Source organism: Gopherus flavomarginatus, chromosome 21 (assembly GCF_025201925.1).
Source record: "Gopherus flavomarginatus isolate rGopFla2 chromosome 21, rGopFla2.mat.asm, whole genome shotgun sequence".
NCBI classification, from domain to species: Eukaryota; Metazoa; Chordata; order Testudines; family Testudinidae; genus Gopherus; species Gopherus flavomarginatus.
This window is the reverse complement of record NC_066637.1, coordinates 22,428,243-22,454,935: the sequence shown is the minus strand read 5'-3', so window position 1 is coordinate 22,454,935 and position 26,693 is coordinate 22,428,243. Positions and strand designations below refer to the sequence as shown.

Sequence of the window (26,693 nt, the reverse complement as noted above, 5' to 3'; positions counted from 1 at the left end):
CTGAAGAAAGTGTAATACTCCTATTGTCCATGAGAGGGAACCAGAACACTAAAGTATTTTGACCAGATGGGGATACAGATGTAAGTCAGCCACATAACACACACCTCCCTCCTTGTATAACACTTGGGTGGGGAGGTCCGAGCAGGGAGTTCCTTGCTGGGCATGTCCTTGTCCATTCACTTCTTTTGAGAAAGCAGGACACATATTTACAAAAGATTGTAAAGCTTCTGGGGCAGGGACAGTCTTTGCAAAGACTATGTAGGCACAGGGTGAAGAGAAGGTTACTCAGTAACTGAGGTTCTTCGAGGTGTGTGTCCCTGTGGGTGCTCCACTCTAGGTGACGGTGCGTCCCAGTGCCGTCCATTGGAGATTTTGCTAGCAGTGTCTGGTCGGTGTGCAGAAGCTGTCTCATGGCGGCACTGACGCCTCTTCTGGCAAGCACATGCCCGACCCTCTCAGTTCCTTTTCTACCGTGGAGCAGTTGATTCTTACTCCAAAGTAGAGGGGAGGAGAGTGGGTAGTGGAGCACCTACAGGGATACACATCTTGAAGAACCTCAGTTATTGCACAAGGTAAGAACCTCTTCTTCATCAAGTGGTGTCCCTGTGAGTGCTCCACTTCAAGTGATTGTAGAGCAATGCCCTCATGCGGATGGAACGGGCTTCGGAGTTGATGGTGTAGCTGCTGGTAGGACCATGCAGCCTAATTTAGCATCTGCTCTGGAGCTAAGCATGATTGCGTAATGATTGGTGAAAGTGTGTTCGGATGCCCACATAGCTGCTCTGCATATATCAAGGATGGGCACGTTGTGCATGAATGCTGTAGAAGTTGCTACAAACCTCGTCAAATGTGTTTGGATGCCTGTTGGGCTTCAGTATTGCATAAGGAGTAGCACAAGTGGATGCAGTTTGATATCCACTTCAATAGTCTTTGTGTTGATATAGCTGCGCCTTTCAACCTTTCTGTTGTTAATACAAATAATCTGGGGGATTTATGAAAGGTCTTTGTCCTGTGTAGCTAAAAGACCAGGGCATGGCGGACACCTAATGTGTGTAATGCCGCCTCTTGTGGGTTGTTGTGTGGTTTAGGATGGAAAGTGGGTAAGTGAATTGGTTGGTTAAGGTGGAATGAGGATGATATTTTGGGTATGAATTTTGGGTGAGTCCTCAGAGCCACTTTGTCCTTGTGGAATATTGTGTATGGGGGGTGAGCCATGAGCACCGCAATCTCGCTCACTCTTCATGCTGATGTGATGGCATAGAGCAAGATGCTAAAGGTTCGAATGGTTTTCAGGTTAAGCATTTATGCACTAGGTTTAAGTCCCATGGCAGAGTGGGTTCACAGATGTCCAGATACATGTTTTGTGGGCCTGTTATAAATCTCTTTGTAATCGGGTGGGTGAATACTGAGGTCCCTTCTATCTGTTGGTGGAAGGTGGTTATTGCCGCGAGGCAGACCTCTATCGAGTCTGTAGCCAGTCCTGATTTCTTTAACGATAGTAGGTACTCCAGGATCAATGGGAGTGGGGCCTGGTTTGCTGATATTTGTTTGTTTTGGCATCAAATGGAAAAATCTCTTCCATTTTTGGAGGTAAGTATGTTGTGTGTTTTGTTTCCTGCTGTTAATCGGTACTTCTTGTACTTGATCCAAACAGGTTAATTCAGCCACTCGGAGCCACGAAGAAGCCATGCTCTCAGGTGAAGTTTCCCTAGATCAGAATGGAGGACTTGTCTGTTGTCCTGTGAGAGGAGATCATATCGTGGAGGATACTGAATGGTAAGGGAACCAAGACTGTCTGGGTCATGCTGGCACTATGAGGATTATCTTGGCTCTGCCAGTTTGAGTTTTGTGTATGAATCCGGAGATTAGAGGAATTGGAAGGAAAGCATTTAGTACAGGGACGTTCCATTTTATCAGGAACTCATCTCCCGGTGATTGCGCTCCCTGTCCTGCTTGTTTCTTATGAGTGGAAGGAAGTGGTAGCATGCATTGTAGACCACATGTAGTTCTAGTAGGTTTATGTGAAGGTGTGTCTCTGTTGGTGACCATTTGCCCTCGGCAACGTATTGTTTCAGGTGGGCCCCTCATCCTATCAGAGAGGCATCTGTTGTGATTTGAACCGATGGTGTTCTCTGTTGGAAAGGTATGCCTGAGCACAAGTTTGATGTGTTTGTCCATCAGTGCAATGACTGAATCACCTCTGCGGTGGGTGTGATTCTCTTGTTTAGGCTGTGCCTTCGTGGTATGTAGACTGTATTCAGTCATCTTTGTAGACACCACATATGTAGCCTGGTGTGCTTGACCACGAACATGATGGCTGCCATGTGTCCGAGTAGTTCTAAGCAGGTGTGTGCATGCACTCATGAGCTTAGCGAGACCACCAATATAAGGGAGGTCATAGTTGTAAAGCAGGGCTCTAGAAGGGATGCTCTGGCCGTGAGTGAGTCCAGGGGAGCACCTATGAATTCCAGTTGTTGTACTGGAGTGAGGGTGAATTTCTTTTTGTTGATTTGTAGCCCCAGGTAGTGGAAGAGGGAGATGGTTAACTGAACACCTCTTTCTGTTTCTGTCTTTGTGGAGCCCTTGATTAGGCAGTCTTCTAAGTAAGGGAATATGAGTATCCCTTGTCTGTGCAGGTGCGCTGCTACTACCGCCAGTGTTTTGGAGGACACTCTCAGTGCTGTCAATGGTAGCACGCTGTATTGGAAGTGTTCTTATCCTACTGTGAACCTTATGAAACGTCTATGAGCCGGGTGGATTGTAATGTGAAAGTATGCATCTTGTAGGTTGAGGGCTGAGAACCAGTCCCCTTTTTCCAGTGGAGGGATGATTGAGTTCAGGGTGACCATTTTGAATAATAGAATCATAGACTTTAAGGTCAGAAGGGACCATTATGATCATCTAGTCTGACCTCCAGCACAATGCAGGCCACAGAATCTCACCCACCCACTCCTGTATCAAATATGTGTCTGAGCCATTGAAGTCCTCAAATCATGGTTTAAAGACTTCAAGGTGCAGAGAATCTTCCAGCAAGGGACCCGTGCCCCACGCTGCAGAGGAAGGCGAAAAACCTTCAGGGCTTCTGCCAATCTGCCCTAGAGGAAAATTCCTTCCCGACCGCAGATATGGCGATCAGCTAAACCCTGAGCATGCGGGCAAGACTAACCAGCCAGACATCTAGAAAAGAATTCTCTGTAGTAACTCAGATCCCATCCCATCTAACATCCCCTCACAAGCCATTGTGCATATTTACTGCTAGTAGACAAAGATGAATTAATTGCCAAAATTAGGCTATTCCATCATACCATCCCCTCCATAAACTTATCAAGCTTAGTCTTGAAGCCAGATATGACTTTTGCCCCTACTACTCCCCTTGGAAAGCTGTTCCAGAACTTCACTTCTCTGATAGTTAGAGAATCTGTGGGCATGGACAAATTTGTTGGGTTTTCTTAGGTCTAAGATGGGGTCTCCACCCCCCATTTTTATTTTGAGTCAGAAAGTAATGGGAATAAAATCCCTTTCCTCTGTGTTGTATTGGGACTAGTTCCATCGCACCAATTTGCAGAAGGTGATGCACCTCTTGTCTCAATAGATGCTTGTGAGAAGGGTCCCTGAAGAGGGATGGGGAAGGGAGTGGGTAGCTAGGATAGATGTAAAAGGGATGGTATATATAGCCCATTAAAATTAGTTCTAAAACCCACTGATCAGATGTGATCGAGGCCCAGTTTGTGTAAAATGGCCTGAGCCAGTGCCCAAAAATTTGAGTGTTGTCTGCCCACACTGGTGTTAGGGGAGGTTGTGCAGACCCTTGACCAATACTCCAAAATTGCAGTTTGTTTGGTGGTGGCTGAGACGCTGAGTTCTGGGGTTGGTTCTGTTGGCAACTTTGTGATCTATTTCTTTGTCCCCTTGCTTTGAATGCTCTCTGCTGTTGCTGAGACGTGTTGTCTCAATTTCTGTTGTATAGCTGATAATGTTGTCTCCTGTTTGGATTGTGTATGGCCCTAATGTTCTGAGGGTCACCCTGGAGTCTTTCATGGAGCGGGGAACTTTGTTGGTTTTGGCCAAAAATAGTGTGTCTCTGTTGAAGGGAAAGTCTTCCACTTTGTGTTGCAGTTCTCTGGGGATTCCTGATGAATGTAGCCATGATGCACTGTGCATTACAATGGCTGTTGCCATCGTGTTGAGGGTGGCCTGTAGTGCTGTCCTGGAGATAAGCTGGCCTTCATTCACGATGGCCTGGAATTGTTCTCTTTTCCCCTCAGGTATATCCTGGGTGAATTTTGTGAATTTGTTATAATTGTCATGATCATAGTTTGCCAGTAGTGCGGTGTCATTTACAGTGTGGATTTGTAGTGTGGCTGATGTATACACTTTTTGGCCTAGAAGATCCAGTCTCTTCCATTCTTTGTCTTTAGGAGTGAATTTATGTTGTTTGTTTCTTTGATTTACTGCGTCCACCACTAAAGAGTTTGGTGGTGGGTACGGAAATAGGAATTCCATCCCTTTATTTGGCACGTGGTATTTCTTATCCATGCGCTTGTTGGTTGGTGGGATGGAGGCCAGTGTTTGCCACACTACATCTGCCAGGTCCAGGAGGGCATCATTGAGGGGGATGGCGATCTTGGAGGAAGTTGATGTATGGAGTATTTTCAAGAGTTGGTGTTGTGTCTCCTGTACTTCTTTTAGAGGGATGTGCCACTTGCCTGGAAGTGCTTGAATTCGTCAGAGGCCGTTGTAGTTGTGATTATAACTGCTTCATCTGGAGAGGATGAGGAACTGTGTTCTGGAGGCTCACCATGTTCTGATGTGTCATCTCTTTCTTCTTCCCCTTCCTCTGTGGCTTCAGAGAGTTTGGGTACTGAAGTGGGTGCTGATGTTATGGTTTTTCTGTGTGTGAAATTGTGCCCTAAAAGCTCTTGGAATTGTGCCCTAAAAGCTGCCCATGGGTCCCATTGTAGCTGCAATGGCATGGGTGGGCATATCCATAAGTGAATCAGCCATGGTGATAGACCCTTATTTGGGTCTGATTTTCTTTTGTATTTGGTCGCTGTTGGGGAAGAATGGCCAGAAAAGAAGATAGCTTCCTCTTCTTCATCTTCGTCGCTTGAAAATGGTGGTGCAATAGGTGAGTGGGCTGGTCTGGTGCTGTAGGTACTGACAAATCCGTGGTGCCGAGTAGAGGAGAGCTCAGTGCAGCTGCAATCTGAGTGGTTTTGGTTTGTTCAGCAGATATCAGTGCCACTGTATGCGGTGCCACCACTTTCAGCGCCAGTTGCTGCTGTGTGGCCTTTCTCGGCACTGTGGTGTCTTGATTAGGTTGTTCTATGCTCTGTGGCGGTGGCGGAGGGGGTGCCATAGTTTGAGGCATGAGTTGCAGTGCCGTTCCCTTCACTGGGGTAGATGGTGCTTCTACGCTACTAAAAACTATATCTACTTAAATCCAAGCTTAAACTAACTATTAACACTGTAAGTACTATCCTAAATATCTAAAATCTAATTTTTTTGTTATAGGTAGGGACATTGCTAATGGACTCCATCTCAAGCCGAGGATGATTGAGAAGGAACTAAGGGGGTCAGTGCATGCGTGTGCCAGAAGAAGCATCAGTGCTGCCATGAGACAGCTACTGTGCTCGCACGTCGCCTGACCAGACACTGCTAGGAAAATGTCCGATTGACGGCGCCAGGACGCACCACCACCTGAAGTGGATTACCCATAGGGACACCACTCGATGAAGAAGAGAGACCTCAGCTGAGTTCCCAAGGCTCTGAGGGGTGTAAATCAGACCTTAGCATTATGCTCGATTTTTGCAGTCTGGAGAAGAGAGGTATTCTAGAGCAAGCGTTCTCAAACTGGGGGTCGGGATCCCTCAGGGGGTCACAAGGTTATTACATAGGGGGTCGTGAGCTGTCAGCCTCCATCCCAAACCCCACTTTGTTTCCAGCATTTATAATGGTGTTAAATACATGAAGAAGTGTTTTTAATTTAAAAGGGGGGTCGCACACAGAGGCTTGCTATGTGAAAGGGGTAACCAGTACAAATGTTTGAGAATCACTGTTCTAGAGGCTGCTCGGAGCTCTGTGCACCATTGGGGTGAAGAGCTGTTTGTTAGTAGTATCAATAGCAACCCACGGGAGAGAAGAAGTACACCTAGGTGTTCCAGGTAGCAAATGGACCAGCTATACTAAATGGATTCTTTGCTTCAGTCTTCACGGCTGAGGATGTTAGGGAGATTCCCAAACCTGAGCTGGCTTTTGTAGATGACAAATCTGAGGAACTGTCACAGACTGAAGTGTCACTAGAGGAGGTTTTGGAATTAATTGATAAACTCAACATTAACAAGTCACCGGGACCAGATGGCATTCACCCAAGAGTTCTGAAAGAACTCAAATGTGACGTTGTGGAACTATTAACTAAGGTCTGTAACCTGTCCTTTAAATTGGCTTCTGTACCCAATGACTGGAAGTTAGCTAATGTAACGCCAATATTTAAAAAGGGCTCTAGAGGTGATCCCAGCAATTACAGACCGGTAAGTCTAACGTCGGTTCCGGGCAAATTAGTCGAAACAATAGTTAAGAATAAAATTGTCAGACACATAGAAAAACAAACTGTTGAGCAATACTCAACATGGTTTCTGTAAAGAGAAATCGTGTCTTACTAACGTATTAGAGTTCTTCGAAGGAGTCAACAAACATGTGGAAAAGGGGCATAGTGGACATAGTGTACTTAGAGTTCCAGAAAGCCTTTCACAAGGTCCCTCACCAAAGGCTCTTATGTAAATTAAGCTGTCATGGGATAAAAGGGAAGGTCCTTTCATGGATTGAGAACTGGTTAAAAGACAGGGAACAAAGGGTAGGAATTAATGGTAAATTCTCAGAATGGAGAGGGGTAACTAGTGGTGTTCCCAAGAGTCAGTCCTAGGACCAATTCAATTCAATTTATTCATAAATGATCTGGAGAAAGGGGTAAACAGTGAGGTGGCAAAGTTTGCAGATGATACTAAACTACTCAAGATAGTTAAGACCAAAGCAGATTGTGAAGAACTTCAAAAAGATCTCACAAAACTAAGTGATTGGGCAACAAAATGGCAAATGAAATTTAATGTGGATAAATGTAAAGTAATGCACACTGGAAAAAATAACCCCAACTATATATATAATGTGATGGAGGCTAATTTAGCTACAACGAGTCAGGAAAAAGATCTTGGCGTCATCGTGGATAGTTCTCTGAAGATGTCCACGCAGTGCGCAGAGGTGGTCAAAAAAGCAAACAGGATGTTAGGAATCATTAAAAAGGGGATCGAGAATAAGACTGAGAATATATTATTGCCCTTATATAAATCCATGGTACGCCCACATCTCGAATACTGTGTACAGATGTGGTCTCCTCACCTCAAAAAAGATATTCTAGCACTAGAAAAGTTTCAGAAAAGGGCAACTAAAATGATTGGGGGTTTGGAAAGGGTCCCATATGAGGAAAGATTAAAGAGGCTAGGCCTCTTCAGCTTGGAAAAGAGGAGACTAAGGGGGGATATGATAGAGGTCTATAAAATCATGAGTGATGTGGAGAAAGTGGATAAGGAAAAGTTATTTACTTATTCCCATAATACAAGAACTAGGGGTCACTAAATGAAATTAATAGATAGCAGGTTTAAAACAAATAAAAGGAAGTTCTTCTTCACACAGCGCACAATCAACTTGTGGAACTCCTTACCTGAGGAGGTTGTGAAAGCTGGGACTATAATGATGTTTAAAAGAGAACTGGATAAATTCATGGTGGCTAAGTCCATAAATGGCTATTAGCCAGGAAGGGTAAAGAATGGTGTCCCTAGCCTCTTTTCATCAGAGGATGGAGATGTATGGCAAGAGAGAGATCACTTGATCATTGCCTGTTAGCTTTACTCCCTCTGGGGCACCTGGCATTGGCCACTGTCGGCAGACAGATACTGGGCTAGATGGACCTTTGGTCTGACCCGGTACGGCCATTCTTATGTTCTTATACATGTGTTCTGAGCACAACCTCTGAAAATATGGAAAGGGATGGATTTTTGTTTTGGTATCAGCGGTTCTGGAACTGGACACCACAGAGATTTTAGTCTGTAGATCAATGTGCTGTAGCGTTGTTATGGAAGAAGCCAGACCTAGTTACTGGTCAAACTGTGGCTGAGTTATACAGCACTGGGTTCCCAGGTTGTGTAAATGTGTTGTAGCTAATTGTATAATCTTGGGCAGAGGAGACTCCCCCCACCCCTAGCAGGGAAAAGCAGGGCAGGGAGGACTTACTGGTCCCGATTTGGAGGTTTCCGGAGTTGGTCAGCAGCCACTCGGGCAGAGAAGTTATAAAATTGCATGACGTTCTCGAAGTACAGACTGGAGACAGCTTCATACTGCAAAACCCAAACCCATCAGTCCTGGAGAAACAGCCATCAGCATGACCCGAGACCAGTATCCCCCGTTGCTACTATCTGCAACCCTGCAGCTGTCTGGCTTGGGGCTCTCACAGTGCCCATCGCTACAGTATTTGAGTGCATTGCAGAGTGGCATCTGTACCTTACATACAGGTCTCAAAGGTTTGCAATGGGCAGCTGTTCTTCTGTCTCTAGGCACCTAACATACAGTGTCCCTCAGGACTCAATCTCACCCCGTTCCTATTAATGCCAATGTTTGGTCATACATGAGGAAACACTGCAGACTCCAGGCTGTCCATAGGCAGATAACACCCAGCTCCACTCTCTTCCCAGCAAGCCCTGACCAAATAGTTCACTCATTGACTGTGGGGACAATCCAGACCAGTGGTTCTCAACCTATTTATATGCAGTCCACAAAGTGTTAGGTGGGCCGTAGGTTGAGAACCACTGTGCCCCCCACCCATAAACCCCTATGCTCAGTGTCCTCCAGAGACCCCTCCACAGAGTGGGCCACGAGCAGAGAGCTGGGCAGGCAAAAGGGACCCAGACCCTGGAGCCTGCCAACAGGAAGGGGAGCTGGCAGCCTGCCAGGCGAGAGGGGAGCCAGGAGTCTGGACACTGAGCCCCACTGTGTGGCAAGGGAGCCGGGAGACTGAGCCCCACTGCAGGGGGCCAGGTGGCAGCCGGCTGCCCAGAATCTGAGCCCCACCAAGGCTGGGGGGGGACAGCTAGGACCCCACTGGGACTCCGAGCCCGGCCATGCAAGGCCAGCGGTAGCCAGGACCCCTGATCCCTGAGCCTGCTGTGCAGCAGGGCAGCCCAGTTGGGAGCCCGGAAAGCGTCAGGGCAGCCTGGAGTCCACCACCTGGCAGGGCAGCCGGGACCTGGCAGCCAGGAGTCCGCCACTAGCCTGGAGCCCGCAGCCTTTAGCACACAGCTGAGCCAGGCCGCAGCTGTGTGCTAACTGGGTTGTGGTTTGAGAACTGCTGACCAAGACAGCTGTGTCATGGCTAGTTCGACCCCAACCCAAATAAGACTGAGATGGTGCTGATCACGTCCAGAACTGGCTAGAACCAGTGCTTTCCAGGCAGGGAGAGGGGCAGTTGCCTTGCGGTGTATATGTGGTGCCTTTTTAAGAATATTATACACTGGACGAAAGGTGGATGACACTAATTTTCACACAAGGCTGGGGAGCGAACCCACCCTGCACTCCTCTGGCTGGGGCAGCTCCTGTCCCCTTGGGCTGGGCCCAGCTCTCCATTCCAGGTGCTGTGACATGGCTCATCGAGCTGCTTGGCACTGCAACCCTGGCACTCACTCAGATTTGGCTCAGCCTCCCTCCCATCATCATAGAGGTGTGGCTGGGCCAAACCTGAATGGTGCTGCACCCCCTCACACCAGATCGCAGTGCCAGGAGTGGGGAGCTGGGCCCAGTCCCATGAGAGAGAAACTGCTGGTAGGGTTGCCAACTTTCTATTGGCAGAAAACCAGGCTCTCAGTGGCTCAGAATCCTCTCCAGGATGCTCAGCTTATCGTAGTGGCCAAAATTACCCAGTATGCTACATGTTTCCCTATCAGCCATGGAGCCAACCAACAATTCTTGTGCTGCTCACCTCAGGCTGGGCTGCTGCAATGCACGTTTACTGGGGTGGACACTTAACCCAGCATAAAGAACAAGGAGTATCTGTGGCATCTTAGAGACTAACAAATTTATCTGAGCATAAGCTTTCATGGGCTAAAACACAGGCTAAAACACACTTCATCAGATGCATGCAGTGGAAGATACAGTAGGAAAATATATATACACAGAGAACATGAAAAAATGGGTGCTGCCATACTAACTGAACTGAGGGTAATTAATTAAGGTGAGCTATTAGATGAGGTATTATCAGCAGAAGAAAAAAGACTTTTGTAGTGATAATCAGGATGGTGCATTTCCAACCATTGACAAGAAGGTGTGAGAAGCGGGGTGGGGGGGGAAATTAGCATGGGAAAACAGTTTTACTTTGTGTAATGACCCATCCACTCCCAGTCTTTATTCAAGCCTAATTTATGGTGTCTAGTTTTCATGTTCTCTGTGTATATTTATGTTTTCCTACTGTATCTTCCACTGCATGTATCCAATGAAGTGGGTTCTAGCCCACGAAAGCTTATGCCCAAATAAATGTGTTAGCCTCTAAGGTGCCACAAGTACTCCTGTTTTTTCGTGAGAGAGCTACTGTATCAGAATTTAACATGAGGCGGCAGTTTCCCCAGTGGATTCTTACAATGGGGGGCAAGAGCGGAGCAGTAGAGGGAACTCAGACATGAGGGTGTGTAGCCAGTTAACTCACATCATGAAACACCTTGTCAAGCTCCTTGGGATCCAGGATAAACTTGGGGTAGCCGATCAAGTCATAGATTGCATCTGCCTGGGTTGAAGTTGGAAAGAGAGAAAGAGTAATTTACAAGGGTCACATAAGGCTGTTCCTCTGATCTGTGCACATCCTGTGGGTTTGTGGAGGGTAGGTGGGGAAAGAGTCCAGCTTGGCCACAGGGCTCTAATTCCAAGGGCTGTCACACGTGGTAATCTCAAGTTCCTTACTTTCCATCCAGATTTGATGTCACTCCCCACAACTCACTTTTATCGCTGAAAATTATTTGCATCAGAAATGCAGGCTCCTGGAACCAGCCACGGAGAGGGGGGGTTGCATGGATGGAAGAGATCCCACAGCATTTTTAATTTTCTTGCACGAATAATTGGTATCTCCCTCATTTTGAGTCTTTTCCATGTGTCACCTATTTGAGCCCAGCCTTGTTAGGCAGAGAGGTCTACACACATTTATGAGATCACAAATCTTGGGTTACTGGGATTTACAATGGGAAAGGGCCAGAAATAAAGCTCAAAGACTGTGCTCTCACATGACAGAGCTGTCCCCTAGGGAAATATCCCAGCAGTGCACACCCACGGAATTCACATAATAATGGCCTAGTTTGTTAGTCTGTGATGAGTCTTAAGATGCCACGGTGCTTAGACAATCATGGCCCTGGACCCCCGCAGGCTAGCAAAGAAACAGTCAAGGATGGGTAGTAACTACTGAAAAATTAATATAGGAGCTCCCCAGCTCTGAGGTGGCAAAAGGAAAATGCCAGGATCTGCTCAAGATGGAAATGCTAGGGGCTGTACAGAGCTCCCCCAAGGCATGGAGTGAGGTGCAGACTGTGCCTTGCTTAGACACCACTAGCCTTCTCCTTGGCAGATTTCCTCGTCTCTTCATCCATCCACTGCAGAGTGGCCAGGCTTTCCTCAAAGGCAGTTTTAATTTCTGTAATCATTTCCTCAGCCTAGACAAAATAAGAGGTCTTGTGTCAGCTGGAAGCCAAAACATTTACCCTGCTCAACAGGATCAAAGACTAAGCAAAAGTCTCTTGAAATAGCTGTGGGGAGATAGAAACAACCCACACCTCACCCGGCTGTAGACAGGATGTGAAGGGCCCAGATGGTCAGGGTGCTGTCCCCAACTCACTCCTGAAAAATATGACCTACTTTGCAGCTGGTAGACTGCAATGATGAATTAATGGTTTGGTTTTTGTTTGGGACCCACATGTAGCGGCAGAGAAGCAAATGCTCCCCCCAGAGCAGAGCTGCTGCTGATGGGAGGATGCCACTGTGCCCTGCAGGAGACAAGAAGGTCATGTTGGCTCAACCGCCATTAGGTGTACGTGTGTATGCTGGGCTCTGCCAAAAGGAGGACAAACGTAGGTCAGAGAGAGAAGGTGGGTTTTGATCATCTAGCCAGGAGGCTGTAAGGATGAGGAGAGTTAAGTAGGAGACATTCTGGAGGGAGCCTTAAGCCTGCAGCCTCTCCAGCTCTGGTGAGATCTGCTTCTAAAGCATGGCCTGTAACCCTGCAGCATGTAATGACAATCAGTCATGTCCATTTGGGACAATGTCCTCAGTCTGATGCACTGGATAGTTTGGGGATGAGATAGATGGTCCCTTTCCAAAGAGAAGAGCTGCGAGTTCTCCCAAGAAGTGGCCTGGAGCACTGGATAGTGCACAGAATTAGGAGCCAGAGGATCTAGATGCTGCTCCAGCTCTGTTACTAACTCACTGTGTCACCCTGGGCCAGTTATGTCCCTCTGTACCTCAGTTTCCCCATCTAGAAAATGGCCAGAGCTCCCTGTGAAGTGCTATAGAAATACAGGGATTTTCCTTCTCCCCCATTATACAGTAGGCTTGGTGGTGGCAGGGGCTAGGCAGCAGTTAGTGATTTGGGGCACAACACCAACCCCTTCCCTCCACCCCCAGAGACAGATTTTCCAGAGGCATTTATGGGGTCCATACTGTGCTATTGTTTGAAGCTTTAAACACCATGTTGGGGGAGCTTCACTTTCACATGCAAGGTGACTCGAGAGACAGTAAATCAATCTGGCTCTAGATTTACTCCCCACTGGCCTGCGAGCCAGCCCAGTAATCCAGTGGGAGGTGGGGACGTACTATTTTCTTGCTGTCCTCTGCAAAAGTGGCTTTAACAAACATGGCTCCCAGCGCAAAGCCCAGGCTGTTGTCGGTGTCGCTGATGCAGAACTTCCAGCGTGGCAGACAGGTCTGTGGGGGGAGAAGAGAAGATTAAAGCAGTCACTCCTGCACCCTGCCAGACACAGCTCTGTGCAGAGAGGCCTCTGACATAGGGCTGGGAGAGGGTGCTTTCACTGCACTAGCTAAGGAGGAGGAGGAACTGGGGGTGCTGCTTAGCCAAGCCAGGGAAGGAGGGGCACAGAAGCGGGGGTTCTGTGTGTGGGGACAGAATGACACTTGTGCGTGTGTGTGGGGAAGAAATACTGCTTAGCCAAGCCAGGCCTGCTGACAGCAATTCCAGGCCCCAGGGCAGAACAGCCAAGCGGCCCCTACACATGCAGAAGCCATGCCCATGCAGATGCGGTCCACCTGACTTTTGGGCAGTGCAGCGTCTGTGTTGGCTAGTGCCCAGTGAGCTGCCTGCTGCGCTGCTGGGCATGCTCTTCTGGCACGGCCAGGGCTTCCACATGCCTGCCTGGTAGGGCTGCCAACTGTCTAATCACGCAAACCCAAAGACATTGCCCCACCACCTGCCCCTTCCCTACCCTGAGACCACGCCCCTGTCCTGCCGCTTCTCCGGGGCCCTGCCCCCTGCTCACTCCATCCCCCCACCCTCCATTGCTCGTTCTCCCCCACCCTCACTCAATTTCACCAGGCTGAGGCAGGGGGTTGGGGTGCAGGCTCTGGGAGAGGGTTTGGGTGCCAGAGGGGGTGCAGGGTCGGGTTCTGGGAGGGAGTTTGGGTGTGGGCTCTAGACTGGGGCAGGGTGTTGGGGTTCAGGAGGGGGTCAAAGGGTCAGCGCTTATCTTGGGTAGCTCCCAAAAATGACCGGCACACCTTTCTGGCAGTGGCTCCTAGATGGGGGGCCCAGGATGTCACCGCGCACCACTGCCTGCAGGCCCCACCCCTGCAGCTCCCATTGGCCACGGTTCCCAGCCAATGGGAGCTATGGAGTTGGCACTCGGGGCGGAGGCAGCGTGCAGAGACCCCCTTCCCAGGGCCTGCAGGGACGCCAGCCACTTCTGGGTGGGCAGAAAGCCTGCTTTAGGCTTGTTGTGCTGCCAGCGGCAATGGCCAGGGACTCCTGGGCCCTTTTAAATCGCCTAGGCCCTGGGAAATTGTCCCCTTTGGCCCCCACTATCAGCGGGCCCGTAAGAAGCAGAGAGGATCTCGCCTCCCACTCTCCCTTACTTTAGTCACAAGGGTTTCAGAGAGACACTCCCATCACTCAAGCCTGCTAAGGCCTCTCTTTCACTCCACTGAGATGGTCATTTCTATGTTCTGCTGTTCCATCCCTCCCTCTCTCCCCATGGGACTGGGTGACTGCCTGCCCCCAGGGCCACATTAGGCCCAGAGGCTCCCCTTCTTGCCATCTCCTCCCCCTCAGAGGTGCAGACAAAACCAATCCCAGCAGCTAGTCCGAGTGCAGTGAGAGCCCATTTCCTGTGATTCAGAGGCTGCTCTTATCTCAGCATGATAAAAGCAGTCACCCAGGTGATCCTGGATGGAAGTGCAGCTCAGACAGGCTGGGCCAGACTCCCTCTTCCAGGTATCTGGTCCTAACCGCTTGCCTGGGAAGAAGTCAGGGCTCCAGGAAGGAACCATTTCACACCTGGTTGGAGGAGGGAGCAATCCTACTGCACTCTTACAATGGCGTTTGGCAGTTCTGTGCGCAGCCTCCCCCCCTTCACAAAGAGCTCAGTGCAGTGGGTGGGGACACCGCTGGCCTTTGGAGAGATGGATCCATTGTGGAATGGTTGAGGTGGCCTCCTTAGTGAGACAAGGGTGGCCTAAAGCAGAGGCAAGGCAAGTGACTGTATGGGGCCAGGCACCCCACCTAAACTCTGCAGCTCTTGGGTCAGCAGCAGGGAACTGCCCTGTGCCAGGCCTTCTTGCAGTGGGGAGGAATTTCTCTCCTTCCCTCCAGGCCGACAGCTTGTGGCCCTGCCAAATCAGAAGGACAACCTCACATAAATGGAAAGCCAATGTCTCCTCCTATGTATGGACGAAGCTGTGTGGGGCACCTCCATCACATGGGAAGTGGGAGCCCTTTGGAGCGACCTGCCAGGCTGAAAGAGAGCAGCCTGGAAGATTTTAAGCTAGGTGGCACAGTGATTTGGGGGTGGGGACTGGAGACTATCTTGGGTAGTGATGCGTGTTTTGTCACGTAGTTTCTCTCCCATCTCCCCCGTTCCCCCACAGACTCACCTTCTTGGTCCCATACATGATTTCCATTAATTTCTCCTCTGCTTCCTGGAAGCGCTGGTCCAGGAAGGAGCTGGTTTTCCTCACCAGGTTCCAGATCATGTAGCTGTTCAGGAGGCTGCAATGGAAGAGAGAATAAAAAGATTTTCTACAAAACATGGAAGTTCCCAACTGTTCTCTGCAGTCGTGTCTCCTGACCTTTGTCATTCTGGTCCACAAGGGGGTCAGCCATTTGGTACCTGTGACAGAGTGCTGGGAATAAGCCACTGACTCACCAGCTTTCTGGTCACTGTTTAATCAGTCAGGCCTCCTGGCAGGGCCTGATTAAGGAGAGGAGTTCCTCATTAACAGATCAGACTGGGGCAGGGAAGCTAATGAGCTAATTAGCCTATTAACAAGGAGACTGGATAAAAGAGCAGAAGAAGGAAGTGCAATGGGAGGAGAAGCAGAAGAAATAGCAGCTAGCAGGGCCTGACCAAGGGGAGTTCTCTGGAAGGAGACACTAGTTCCTTGCCCTCCCTTTTGGAGAAGGGGTTAGAAAGTTGAGATATGGTGTGTAAAGGGGTGGAGACACTGCTGTGTATGGATGGAGAAATTAAAACACTGCAAATAAACCACACAGGATGTTTCCAAGGAAGAAGGTCTTCACATCTGTAGTCAGATATTTGGCTGCGTGTGTGTTTTCTCTCTGTGCCATTCCACCTCTGCATAGACAGCTGGCACAGCAGACCTCGACTGAACTGCCCAATGACCACAAGATCCGTTAAGGTACAAAGGTATTCAGTCAGGTTTATTGCTGATGAAGCACGGTCCTAGCTCCCTGGATTAATGTCTACAGTTACACTAGCACATGCATGCCCGTGACAATGGACGCAACTCAGTCAGTTGCGGGACTTCCCACTGTCTCCTAGGCTGGCCAAAGACACTCCCTCTGAGACTCCATTTTATACACCAATACAAACAAGTTACGTATTGCCCCTTGGGCATGGTTAGTTTGATCAAAACATCTCTATCCATCACATTGTCATCCTGACCCTTATCTTTAGGAGGGGTCAGGGTGTTCTCGTTATCTTTGCGGGGTGGGGGTGTTAGTATCATACTTGGCGTGTTCTAGTATCACCCTTCTGGAATGTGTTTGTGTGAGTGTCCTGTGCCTAGCACTTCTCAGGAATGTGTGTGTTTTTGCAATATCATCTCTGTTCTTGCCAGATTCTGTGAACTTGCACACAGACAGAGCCTGACATCTGCTTACAGTCTGACTTCTGCTAACTCTGCTTTATATCAGCAAAACTTGCCCACTACTTTAGTTCAGGCTTCATATCAGACCTCTCATACAAGGGCATGTGTCTTAGGCTCTCTCTACTACAGCAAAAGCAAAGAGGGTGGGAGCACTGGGTGCCCTGGCACAGTATCTGGTGCCCTAAAAGAGGGATTCTGCTCTGACTTACAGGGTCCCAAAGCCAGTGGGCATGCAAAGGGTGTATGCTGGGTGTATCCCCTACATTGCCATTCTCAGCACAGGCCATCAGGCAGAGCTGGGGACCTGAGCTCGGCAGTCTATACCTCTTGATATGCAAGTCTCTATTCCAGGAACTGGCTTTTCCTGTCCCCCTCCCCCAAACATGGACTCCTGATGCAAACAGCAGTCAGATGCATTGGCAGCACTGTGAACAGCTGCACTTGGGCTCCTGAGTTCCAAGACTACCTCTGGCTGTCCAAGGCCTGGTCTACAGTACAAAGTTAGGTCGACTCAGCTCTGTGAAAAATCCACACCCATGAGCGACATAGTTAAGCCGACCCAAACCCTAGTGTAGCCGGTGCTAGGTCAACGGAAGAGGTGAATTACTCACACCAATGGGAGAACCCCTGCTGTTGCTGTAGGTAGTGTCTGCACTGAAGTACTACAGTGGCAAAACCGTGTCACTGTAGTATTTCAAGTGTGGATAAACCCAGCATCCCTGAGGGAGTGCTTGAGTATGGCAGGAGATTTAAGGCTGTGTCTACACTACCATTTTTGTCAGCAAAACTTATGTCACTCAGGGAGGTGAATACTCCACCCCCCTGAGCGACATAAATTATGCCGGCATAAGCATTAGTGTGCACAGCGTTATGTCAGTAGGAAATCTTCTCCCACCAAGATAGCTACTGCCGCGCATTGGGGGTGAATTAATTATGTTGATGGGAGACCTCTCTCCCACAGGCCCAGCGCAGCTACACGGGAGATCTTAAGAGAGGTGTAGCTATACCGCTATAAACTCTCTAGTGTAGACATAGCCTAAGGGTATAGGAGAGCTTCTCCTGGTGAAATAGCTTCTGCAGCTTGCGGAGGTGGGCTTTTTGGTCAACGGGAGACAGCTTCCCCGTCGGCATATAGCCTCTTCACCAGACGCACTGCAGCTGTATTGGTAAAGCTCTGCTGCTGTACATATAGACATACCCGAGTGGCACCTTGCTCCATAAGCCCCCTCTGATGTGGGAGAGATGTGATTGGTGGAGAGTGTAGGGAGCCAGGGAGCCTTCCCTCTGAAACTGAGAGTAAAGAGCCACTCTCTCCACCCCTCTGGAAGGGGAGAGGTGGAACAGGAAGTACAAAGGGGGGGGCCTTAGTCCAGTGAGAGCAGCACCAGGGAGGGAGGCAGACACAGACACAGACACAGACCGCTGGCTGCTCCCTTCAGACCCTGCTGCTGGGCCGGGGAGGTCTGGACCAGGAGAAACCTGACCTGGAGGAAGGACAGGGCTGGCCAGGGCTGCCTGCCACCGAGTACCTGGAGGAACCTGAGGTGGAGGGGGAGCTGGAGCTGCCAGCAGCTGAATACCTGGACGTGCTGGAAGGCCCAGAGGGACTCACTTAAGAGGCTGGGTAGGAAGGAGCCCAGGGACAGAACTGCACAGTGTGGTGAGTCTATTTGGTCAGCGTGTTGTGGAAGGACCCCGCTGACCCAGTGGCAGGACCCTCGCCTCGCCGCTGTCAGGGCCCTGGGCTGGAACGCAGTGGAGTTGGGTGGGCCTGCATTCCCCTATCCCGGCCAATCTGCCTCAGGTAGCAAACTCCCAAGGGGCGCACCGCGGTGCCCTCGCCGGCTCCCCCCTGCCCGAAGCATGCGCCGCAGTGCCCTCGCCGGCTCCCCCCTGCCCGAGGGGCGCGCCGCGTGCCCTCGCCGGCTCCCCCCTGCCTGAGGGGCGCGCCGCGTGCCCTCACCGGCTCCCCCCTGCCTGAGGCGCGCCGCGGTGCCCTCGCCGGCTCCCCTCTGCCCGAGGGGCGCACCGCGGTGCCCTCGCCGGCTCCCCTCTGCCCGAGGGGCACGCTGAGGTGCCCTCGCCGGCTCCCCTCTGCCCGAGGCACATGCCGCGGTGCCCTCACCGGCTCCCCCCTGCCTGAGGCGCGCCGCGGTGCCCTCGCCGGCTCCCCTCTGCCCGAGGGGCGCACCGCAGTGCCCTCGCCGGCTCCCCCCGCCTGAGGCGCGCCGCGGTGCCCTCGCCGGCTCCCCCCTGCCCGAGGGGCACGCTGCGGTGCCCTCGCCGGCTCCCCCCTGCCCGAGGGGCGCGCCGCGGTGCCCTCGCTGGCTCCCCCCTGCCTCAGGGGCACGCTGTGGTGCCCTCGCCGGCTCCCCCCGCCTGAGGCGCGCCGCGGTGCCCTCGCCGGCTCCCCCCTGCCCGAGGGGCGCGCCGCGGTGCCCTCGCCGGCTCCCCCCTGCCCGAGGGGCATGCTGCGGTGCCCTCGCCGGCTCCCCCCTGCCCGAGGGGCGCACCGCGGTGCCCTCGCCGGCTCCCCCCTGCCCGAGGGGCGCGCCGCGGTGCCCTCGCCGGCTCCCCCCTGCCCGAGGGGCACGCTGTGGTGCCCTCGCCGGCTCCCCCCTGCCCGAGGGGCGCACCGCGGTGCCCTCGCCGGCTCCCCCCTGCCCGAGGGGCGCGCCGCGGTGCCTCTCCCTCTGCTAATTCCCCAGGGACAGAGGCATGACCCAGGACGGTCAGTGAGGCAGGAGCTCCCTGCCGCCCCCTAGTGGCTCAGTGGGCCAACCGACACAGATCACAGAGAGGTTATTCCCATCTTTTGCAGAGCATAACAGTATCAAACCCTAAGCGTTTCTTGGTATGCGGACTGGATTCTGCAGGATGTTTCCTATACCTGCCTTGCCATTCAGAAGTAAGAGCTCTCACCATCTGTCCGTGGCTTGGATGAGGCTGGAGACTTGCTCCAAGTACTCTTTGGCATAGACAACCACTGGCTCGGATTCATTGAGCTCCACCGGGAAGAACACAGTGGAGAGGAAAGGCATCCAATTGATAGCTGGCGCCAGGTTCTGGAAGAGAGGCAGAGATAAAAAACTACATGCTGCCCACCCAATAAGACACAGCGCACAGGAGGCAGGGCTATGTTACCTGGACAGACCGTTAGCCCAACGGCCGGTCTGCAGGGCAGCTGTGATCTCTGGCTATATCATAGAATCACAGAATATCAGGGTTGGAAGGGACCTCAGGAGGTATCTAGTCCAACCCCCTGCTCAAAGCAGGACCAATTCCCAACTAAATCATCCCAGCCAGGGCTTTGTCAAGCCTGACCTTAAAAACCTCTAAGAAAGCAGATTCCACCACCTCCCGAGGTAACCCATTCCATTGCTTCACCACCCTCCTAGTGAAATAGTGTTTCCTAATATCCAACCTAGACCTCCCCCACTGCAACTTGAGATCATTGCTCCTTGTTCTGTCATCAGATACCACTGAGAACTGTGTAGATCCATCCTCTTTGGAACCCCCTTTCAGGTAGTTGAAAGCAGCTATCAAATCCCCTCTCATTCTTCTCTTCTGCAGACTAAACAATTCCAGTTCCCTCAGCCTCTCCTCATAAGTCATGTGCTCCAGCCCCCTAATCATTTTTGTTGCCCTCCGCTGGACTCTTTCCAATTTTTCCACATCCTTCTTGTCGTGTGGGGCCCAAAACTGGACACAGTACTCCAGATGAGGCCTTACCAACGTCGAACAGAGAGGAATGATCACGTCCCTCGATCTGCTGGCAAGGCCCCTACTTATACAGCCCAAAATGCTGTTAGCCTTCTTGGCAATAAGGGCACACTGCTGACTCATATTCAGCTTCTTGTCCACTGTAACCCCTAGGTCCTTTTCTGCAGAACTGCTTCCTAGCCATTCGGTCCCTAGTCTGTAGCAGTGCATGGGATTCTTCCATCCTAAGTGCAGGATTCTGCACTTGTCCTTGTTGAACCTCATCAGGTTTCTTTTGGCCCAGTCCTCTAATTTGTCTAGGTGCCCTTATATGTGCCCTTTAAATACACCTTCACTCCAAAAGCATGAATTAAAGCACGTGTTTTACCTTTAGCTTCACTGATGTCTGTCTGAAGCCAAGTGAGTGAGGGAGGAAAGAGCTGCTGTGTCAGGGCAACAGTGGAGAGATCTTATTTTGAGAACACGTCTTGCAGTTAGGGTCAGATGGACGAGGCTGCTCAAAGGTCTTTAGCTATGGTCATAGGACTCCTCTAAGAGGAACCTGAAGTGGTAGGCAGTTTCAGTGAGGAATGGACCACAGCACGCTGCCACTGCATGCAAGATAGATGTTTTATAACTGATTGCTGTTGCTCTAAGTTACTGATGACTTAAATTGGTCCTGTATGTCCAGGCTCAGCCAGCTGCCTGCCCTTTCTATGCAGAGATGCAAGCTATTATCCCTCAAGAGTGAGAAAAACAGTTAACCCTCAGTCTAATGGGTTAGTCAGAATTTGCAGTCAGTTTCCCTTGACAACTCCTGCTTCTAGAGGTTGAAGGGGACAGAATTATTTCTTGTCTTGACCAATCAAAAGGAAGAAAAGATGTAATAAATCCAGGATGGTGTAAATGGAGTGCTCAAGGTGACAAGTGGAGTAAACTTATTCCACTCCAGGAATAACAATTGTAATGATGCCCCCAGCTGCAACGTTAGTAGGGACTGAACCTGGGATCTCTTCATCTAAGCAATCTAGCCTCTACAACCTGAGTTAAAGGAGTATCTTTTTTAGCGCAGCAGCAGACTCTGGCGGGGACAGAGTCACACTGCATTAGTGAGAGTTCCAGAGCTCCTACACTCCTCTATAGCACTTCTTGTCTGTTGATCTCAAAACGTTTTACAAAGGAAGGTCAGTATTATTATCTCCCTTGTACAGATGACAACGCTGAGGCACAGAGGTCATGCAACAGGTCATTGACCACACTGGGAACAGAACTCAGGTCTCCTGTGTTCTAGTTCTCTGGGCCTCACTGTTTCTCAGAGCAGCTTGCGGCTGCTGGAGGAATCCCAAAACCCTCACTTTTATGTACCCAGCTGTTAGTAACAAAAGCTTGAAACCAAATCTCCTATGCCTGTATATTTCTACTCCCCAGCAGATGCTGGCAGAGACAAATAACATCTGCAAGTTGGGATATTGACACTGACCTCTGAGAATGCGAAGCACTAGCTAGCAATCCCACCTAGAGCCTAGCTCCCTTGGCGTGGGAGAGGTATGAAACCTGTAGTGTCGCTGCCGAAGAGTGCCATGCCCAGCTTGGTACACTCACTGTGTTAATATACAGTGTCTCATCAGGCTTTCAGGCAAAGGATTTAGGGACCCGGCAGATACCAGCCACCAAGAAGTTAGTCTTGGGATGCCATGGAGATACTGATCCTCCAGCAGCACCCAGTTATCACAGGTGATCCTTGTCACAAGTATGTGCAAAACTGTGAAAACAGCTGCCTCTAAATTAAACCAGTGACAGATGGCTGGGTTAACAGCAGAAACAGCACAACTCAAGAGGCTATGTGTAAACAGTGTGCGATACTGGCGGCATGTCACCAAGTAACCTGTTGCAGATCAGAGGAAGAATATGCACACAGAGCAAGAGAGTCAAAGATGGAGCCATTTAGCAGGCCAGAATAACCAGACTGCAGCACATTCCAGCCATGGCTCCTAACCCACACCCAGCACACTCCAGTACTGGGGGCTGCACAGGGCCAGTCTCCTAGCCCTACACCACCAGGGAGCCTGCCACTTTGAAGACTTCAAACACTGGGTGATCTGAGCGGAGTGCTGGTAAGAGGCTACAGGCATGGTCCTCTAGGCAGCAAGCTCAGATGCATTCCTAAGAACGTAACATAAGAACATAAGAACGGCCGTACCGGGTCAGACCAAAGGTCCATCTAGCCCAGTATCTGTCTGCCGACAGTGGCCAATGCCAGGTGCCCCAGAGGGAGTGAAGCTAACAGGTAATGATCAAGTGATCTCTCTCCTGCCATCCATCTCCATCCTCTGATGAACAGAGGCTAGGGACACCATTCTTTACCCTTCCTGGCTAATAGCCATTTATGGACTTAGCCACCATGAATTTATCCAGTTCCCTTTTAAACATTGTTATAGCCCCAGTCTTCACAACCTCCTCAGGTAAGGAGTTACACAAGTTGACTGTGCGCTGCATGAAGAAGAACTTCCTTTTATTTGTTTTAAACCTGCTGCCTATTAATTTCATTTAGTGACCCCTAGTTCTTGTATTATGGGAATAAGTAAATAACTTTTCCTTATCCACTTTCTCCACATCACTCATGATTTTATAGACCTCTATCATATCCCCCCTTAGTCTCCTCTTTTCCAAGCTGAAGAGTCCTAGCCTCTTTAATCTTTCCTCGTATGGGACCCTTTCCAAACCCCTAATCATTTTAGTTGCCCTTTTCTGAACCTTTTCTAGTGCTGGAATATCTTCTTTGAGGTGAGGAGACCACATCTGTACACTGTATTCGATATGTGGGCATACCATGGATTTATGTAAGGGCAATAATATATTCTCAGTCTTATTCTCTATCCCCTTTTTAATGATTCCTAACATCTTGTTTGCTTTTTTGACCGCCTCTGTACACTGCATGGACATCTTCAGAGAACTACCCACGATGACGCCAAGATCTTTTTCCTGACTCGTTGTAGCTAAATTAGCCCCCATCATATTCTATGTATAGTTGGGGTTATTATTTCAAAGGTGCATTACTTTACATTTATCCACATTAAATTTCATTTGCCATTTTGTTGCCCAATCACTTAGTTTTGTGAGATCTTTTTGAAGTTCTTCACAATCTGCTTTGGTCTTAACTATCTTGAGTAGTTTAGTATCATCTGCAAACTTTGCCACCTCACTGTTTACCCCTTTCTCCAGAATTGGTCCTAGGACTGACCCTTGGGGAACACCACTAGTTACCCCTCTCCATTCTGATAGTTTACCATTAATTCCTATTCTTTGTTCCCTGTCTTTTAGCCAGTTCTCAATCCATGAAAGGACCTTCCCTTTTATCCCATGACAGCTTAATTTACGTAAGAGCCTTTGGTGAGGGACCTTGTGAAAGGCTTTCTGGAAATCTAAGTACACTATGTCCACTGGATCCCCCCTTGTCCACATGTTTGTTGACCCCTTCAAAGAACTCTAATAGATTAGTAAGACACGATTTTCCTTTACAGAAACCATGTTGACTATTGCTCAATAGTTTATGTTTTTCTATGCGTCTGACAATTTTATTCTTAACTATTGTTTCGACTAATTTGCCCGGTACCGACGTTAGACTTACCGGTCTGTAAATGCCAAGATCACCTCTAGAGCCCTTTTTAAATACTGGCGTTACATTAGCTAACTTCCAGTCATTGGGTACCGAAGCCAATTTAAAGGACAGGTTACAAACCTTAGTTAATAGTTCTTATTTGAGTTCTTTCAGAACTCTTGGGTGAATGCCATCTGGTCCCGGTGACTTGTTAATGTTGAGTTTATCAATTAATTCCAAAACCTGTTCTAGTGACACTTCAATCTGTGACAGTTCCTCAGATTTGTCACCTACAAAAGCCAGCTCAGGTTTGAGAATCTCCCTAACATCCTCAGCTGTGAAGACTGAAGCAAAGAATCCATTTAGTTTCTCCACAATGACTTTATCGTCTTTAAGCGCACCTTTTGTATTTCGATCGTCAAGGGGCCCCACTGGTTGTTTAGCAGGCTTCCTGCTTCTGATGTACTTAAAAAACATTTTGTTATTACCTTTGGAGTTTTTGGCTAGCCGTTCTTCAAACTCCTCTTTGGCTTTTCTTATTACACTCCTGCACTTAAGCTGGCAGTGTTTGTTTTAGTCACTGCACCTTTTAACTTTTGTTTAACTAACTCCCTCATTTTTGTATAGTTTCCCCTTTTGAAATTAAATGCCACAGTGTTGGGCTGTTAAGATATTCTTCCCACCACAGGGATGTTGAATGTTTTTGTATTATGGTCACTATTTCCAAGCAGTCCTGCTATAGTTACCTCTTGGACCAGCTCCTGTGCTCCACTGAGGATTAAATCTAGAGTTGCCTCTCCCCTTGTGGGTTCCTGTACCAGCTGCTCCATGATGCAGTCATTTAAAGTATCGAGAAATTTCATCTCTGTATTTCATCCTGAAGTGAAATGTTCCCAGTCAATATGGGGATAACTGAAATCCCCCACTATTATTGGGTTCTTAATTTTGATAGCCTCTCTAATTTCCCTTAGCATTTCAACATCACTATTACTGTCCTGGTCAGGTGGTCGATAATAGATCCCTAATGTTATATTTTTATTAGAGCATGACATTTCTATCCATAGCAATTCTATGGAACATGTGGATTCGCTTAAGATTTTTACTTCATTTGAATCCACATTTTCTTTCACATGTAGTGCCACTCCCTCCCCGCACGACCTGTTCTGTCCTTCTGATATATTTTGTACCCCGGAATGATTGTGTCCCATTGATTGCTCTCAGTCCACCAGGTTTCTGTGATGCCTATTATATCAATTCCTCAAAGACAGAATCCTACTAGGTGAAGTTTAGGCCTACAGGAGCAGGAGCCAGGTAACAGCAGGCTCTCCAGAGTTATGGGGGTTTGATATATTTAGCCAGGCCCTCAGCATGGAGAAGCTTTGAGAGAAAACGCTTGCTGTTCACCCAGTAAAGCAGAGATCAGTGAGTTAGATCTTGATGGGGCAGCAGGGGTTAGGAGCAGCAGTATGCTGGGCAATAGATCACAGCACCCTGGCCCAGGATTTCAAACACAGGTGCCTATGGTTAGGTTCCCAAGTTAAAACTGAGCTTCCAGAACAAGTTGCTTGGTTCTCAGAAGGGCTCAGTGCTGTTTTGTGAATTGAGGCAGCTTTATTTTTTTACTTTCCCAGCCTTGGGCACGAACTGGGTCAGTGAGAATGTTTGCTGAGAGCAGGGTCCCTGAAAAGTCTCAGATCCAGGGTTATGGGCTGACACCAGAGCTCTGCTAGGCATGGGAAGGCAAGGGAATGGTGGGCCTAGCAGTCACATTTGCTTCTGGATATAGACAGTTTACATGAACATGATCGACAGGTTAGTTTCTGAACCATTACAGAACAGAAGTTGCTAGTGTGGTTCCCAGCTTGCACGGTGCATGTTCTATAGTGTTTCTCACCCCAGCACAGTAGGAACACTTTGGTGTTGGCAAAGCCTATTCCATTGCCAGTGGCAGGCTACCAGCATCAAGGTCTTAATGTAGCCCCTTCCCCATTCTCCAGCTGAGCCTTTCCACCTCTACTACAGTAGCCAAGGGCCAGCCTTTGCCTCTCACCCAAGGCATGTGTGCCGCTATTGCCTTTACCTTGAGCTCTCCGGCTGTCACTTTGTGGTAGATCACTTCCTCATCCCTGCGCTTCTCCTGAGGGATAGTGATGTTGGCTAGCGCCGTCTCAAAGTCCAAGATCTGCTGCATCTGCTGCCGGGTGGCCTCCTCATCTGCCCCTCCCAGGAGCATGCCCAGCTGCACCATGTAATTCAGGTATCCAGTAAGTACCTAGATGCCAGGGGGAAGAAGATAAAGGTGATTGGCCCTGCTGTTAGTTGCTGCTCCTGGCTGGGAATGAGAAATGAGGGAAATGAGTGGGGTTCTGCAGGGGTCTGTTTTGGGAACGGCTCTGTTCAATATCTTCATCAACGACTTAGATTTTGGCATAGAAAGTACGCTTATTAAGTTTGCAGATGATACCAAATTGGGAGGGATTGCAACTGCTTTGGAGGATAGAGTCAAAATTCAAAATGTTCTGGACAAATTGGAGAAATGATCTGAGGTAAACAGGATGAAGTTTAATAAAGACAAATGCAAAGTGCTCCACTTAGGAAGGAACAATCAGTTTGACACATACAGAATGGGAAGAGACTGTCTAGGAAGGAGTACGGCAGAAAGGGATCTAGGAGTTATAGTGGACCACAAGCTAAATATGAGTCAACAGTGTAATGCTGTTGCAAAAAAGGCAAATGTGATTCTGGGATGCATTAACAGATGTGTTGTGAGCAAGACACGAGAAGTCATTCTTCTGCTCTACTCTGCGCTGGTCAGGCCTCAGCTGCAGTATTGTGTCTAGTTCTGGACACCGCATTTCAAGAAAGATGTGGAGAAATTGGAGAGGATCCAGAGAAGAGCAACAAGAATGATTAAAGGTCTTGAGAACATGACCTATGAAGGAAGGCTGAAGGAATTGGGTTTGTTTAGTTTGGAAAAGAG

The 26,693-nt window shown here is 49.3% G+C and overlaps 1 protein-coding gene across 5 annotated transcripts in view; it reads right to left on the bottom strand.

Moving 5' to 3' along the window:
- Positions 1 to 26,693, bottom strand: part of ECE1 (endothelin converting enzyme 1) — a 117,782-nt gene that overhangs the window by 6,407 nt on the left and 84,682 nt on the right. For all 5 annotated transcript variants that reach the window (XM_050931215.1, XM_050931216.1, XM_050931218.1 and 2 more), the window contains 7 exons: positions 25,794 to 25,985; positions 19,336 to 19,478; positions 15,178 to 15,292; positions 12,889 to 12,999; positions 11,630 to 11,732; positions 10,742 to 10,815; positions 8,284 to 8,387 (listed from right to left, as the gene is read on the bottom strand). In XM_050931215.1, coding sequence (XP_050787172.1) covers positions 8,284 to 8,387; positions 10,742 to 10,815; positions 11,630 to 11,732; positions 12,889 to 12,999; positions 15,178 to 15,292; positions 19,336 to 19,478; positions 25,794 to 25,985 — 842 coding nt within the window. The remainder of the gene's footprint in view (positions 1 to 8,283; positions 8,388 to 10,741; positions 10,816 to 11,629; positions 11,733 to 12,888; positions 13,000 to 15,177; positions 15,293 to 19,335; positions 19,479 to 25,793; positions 25,986 to 26,693) is intronic.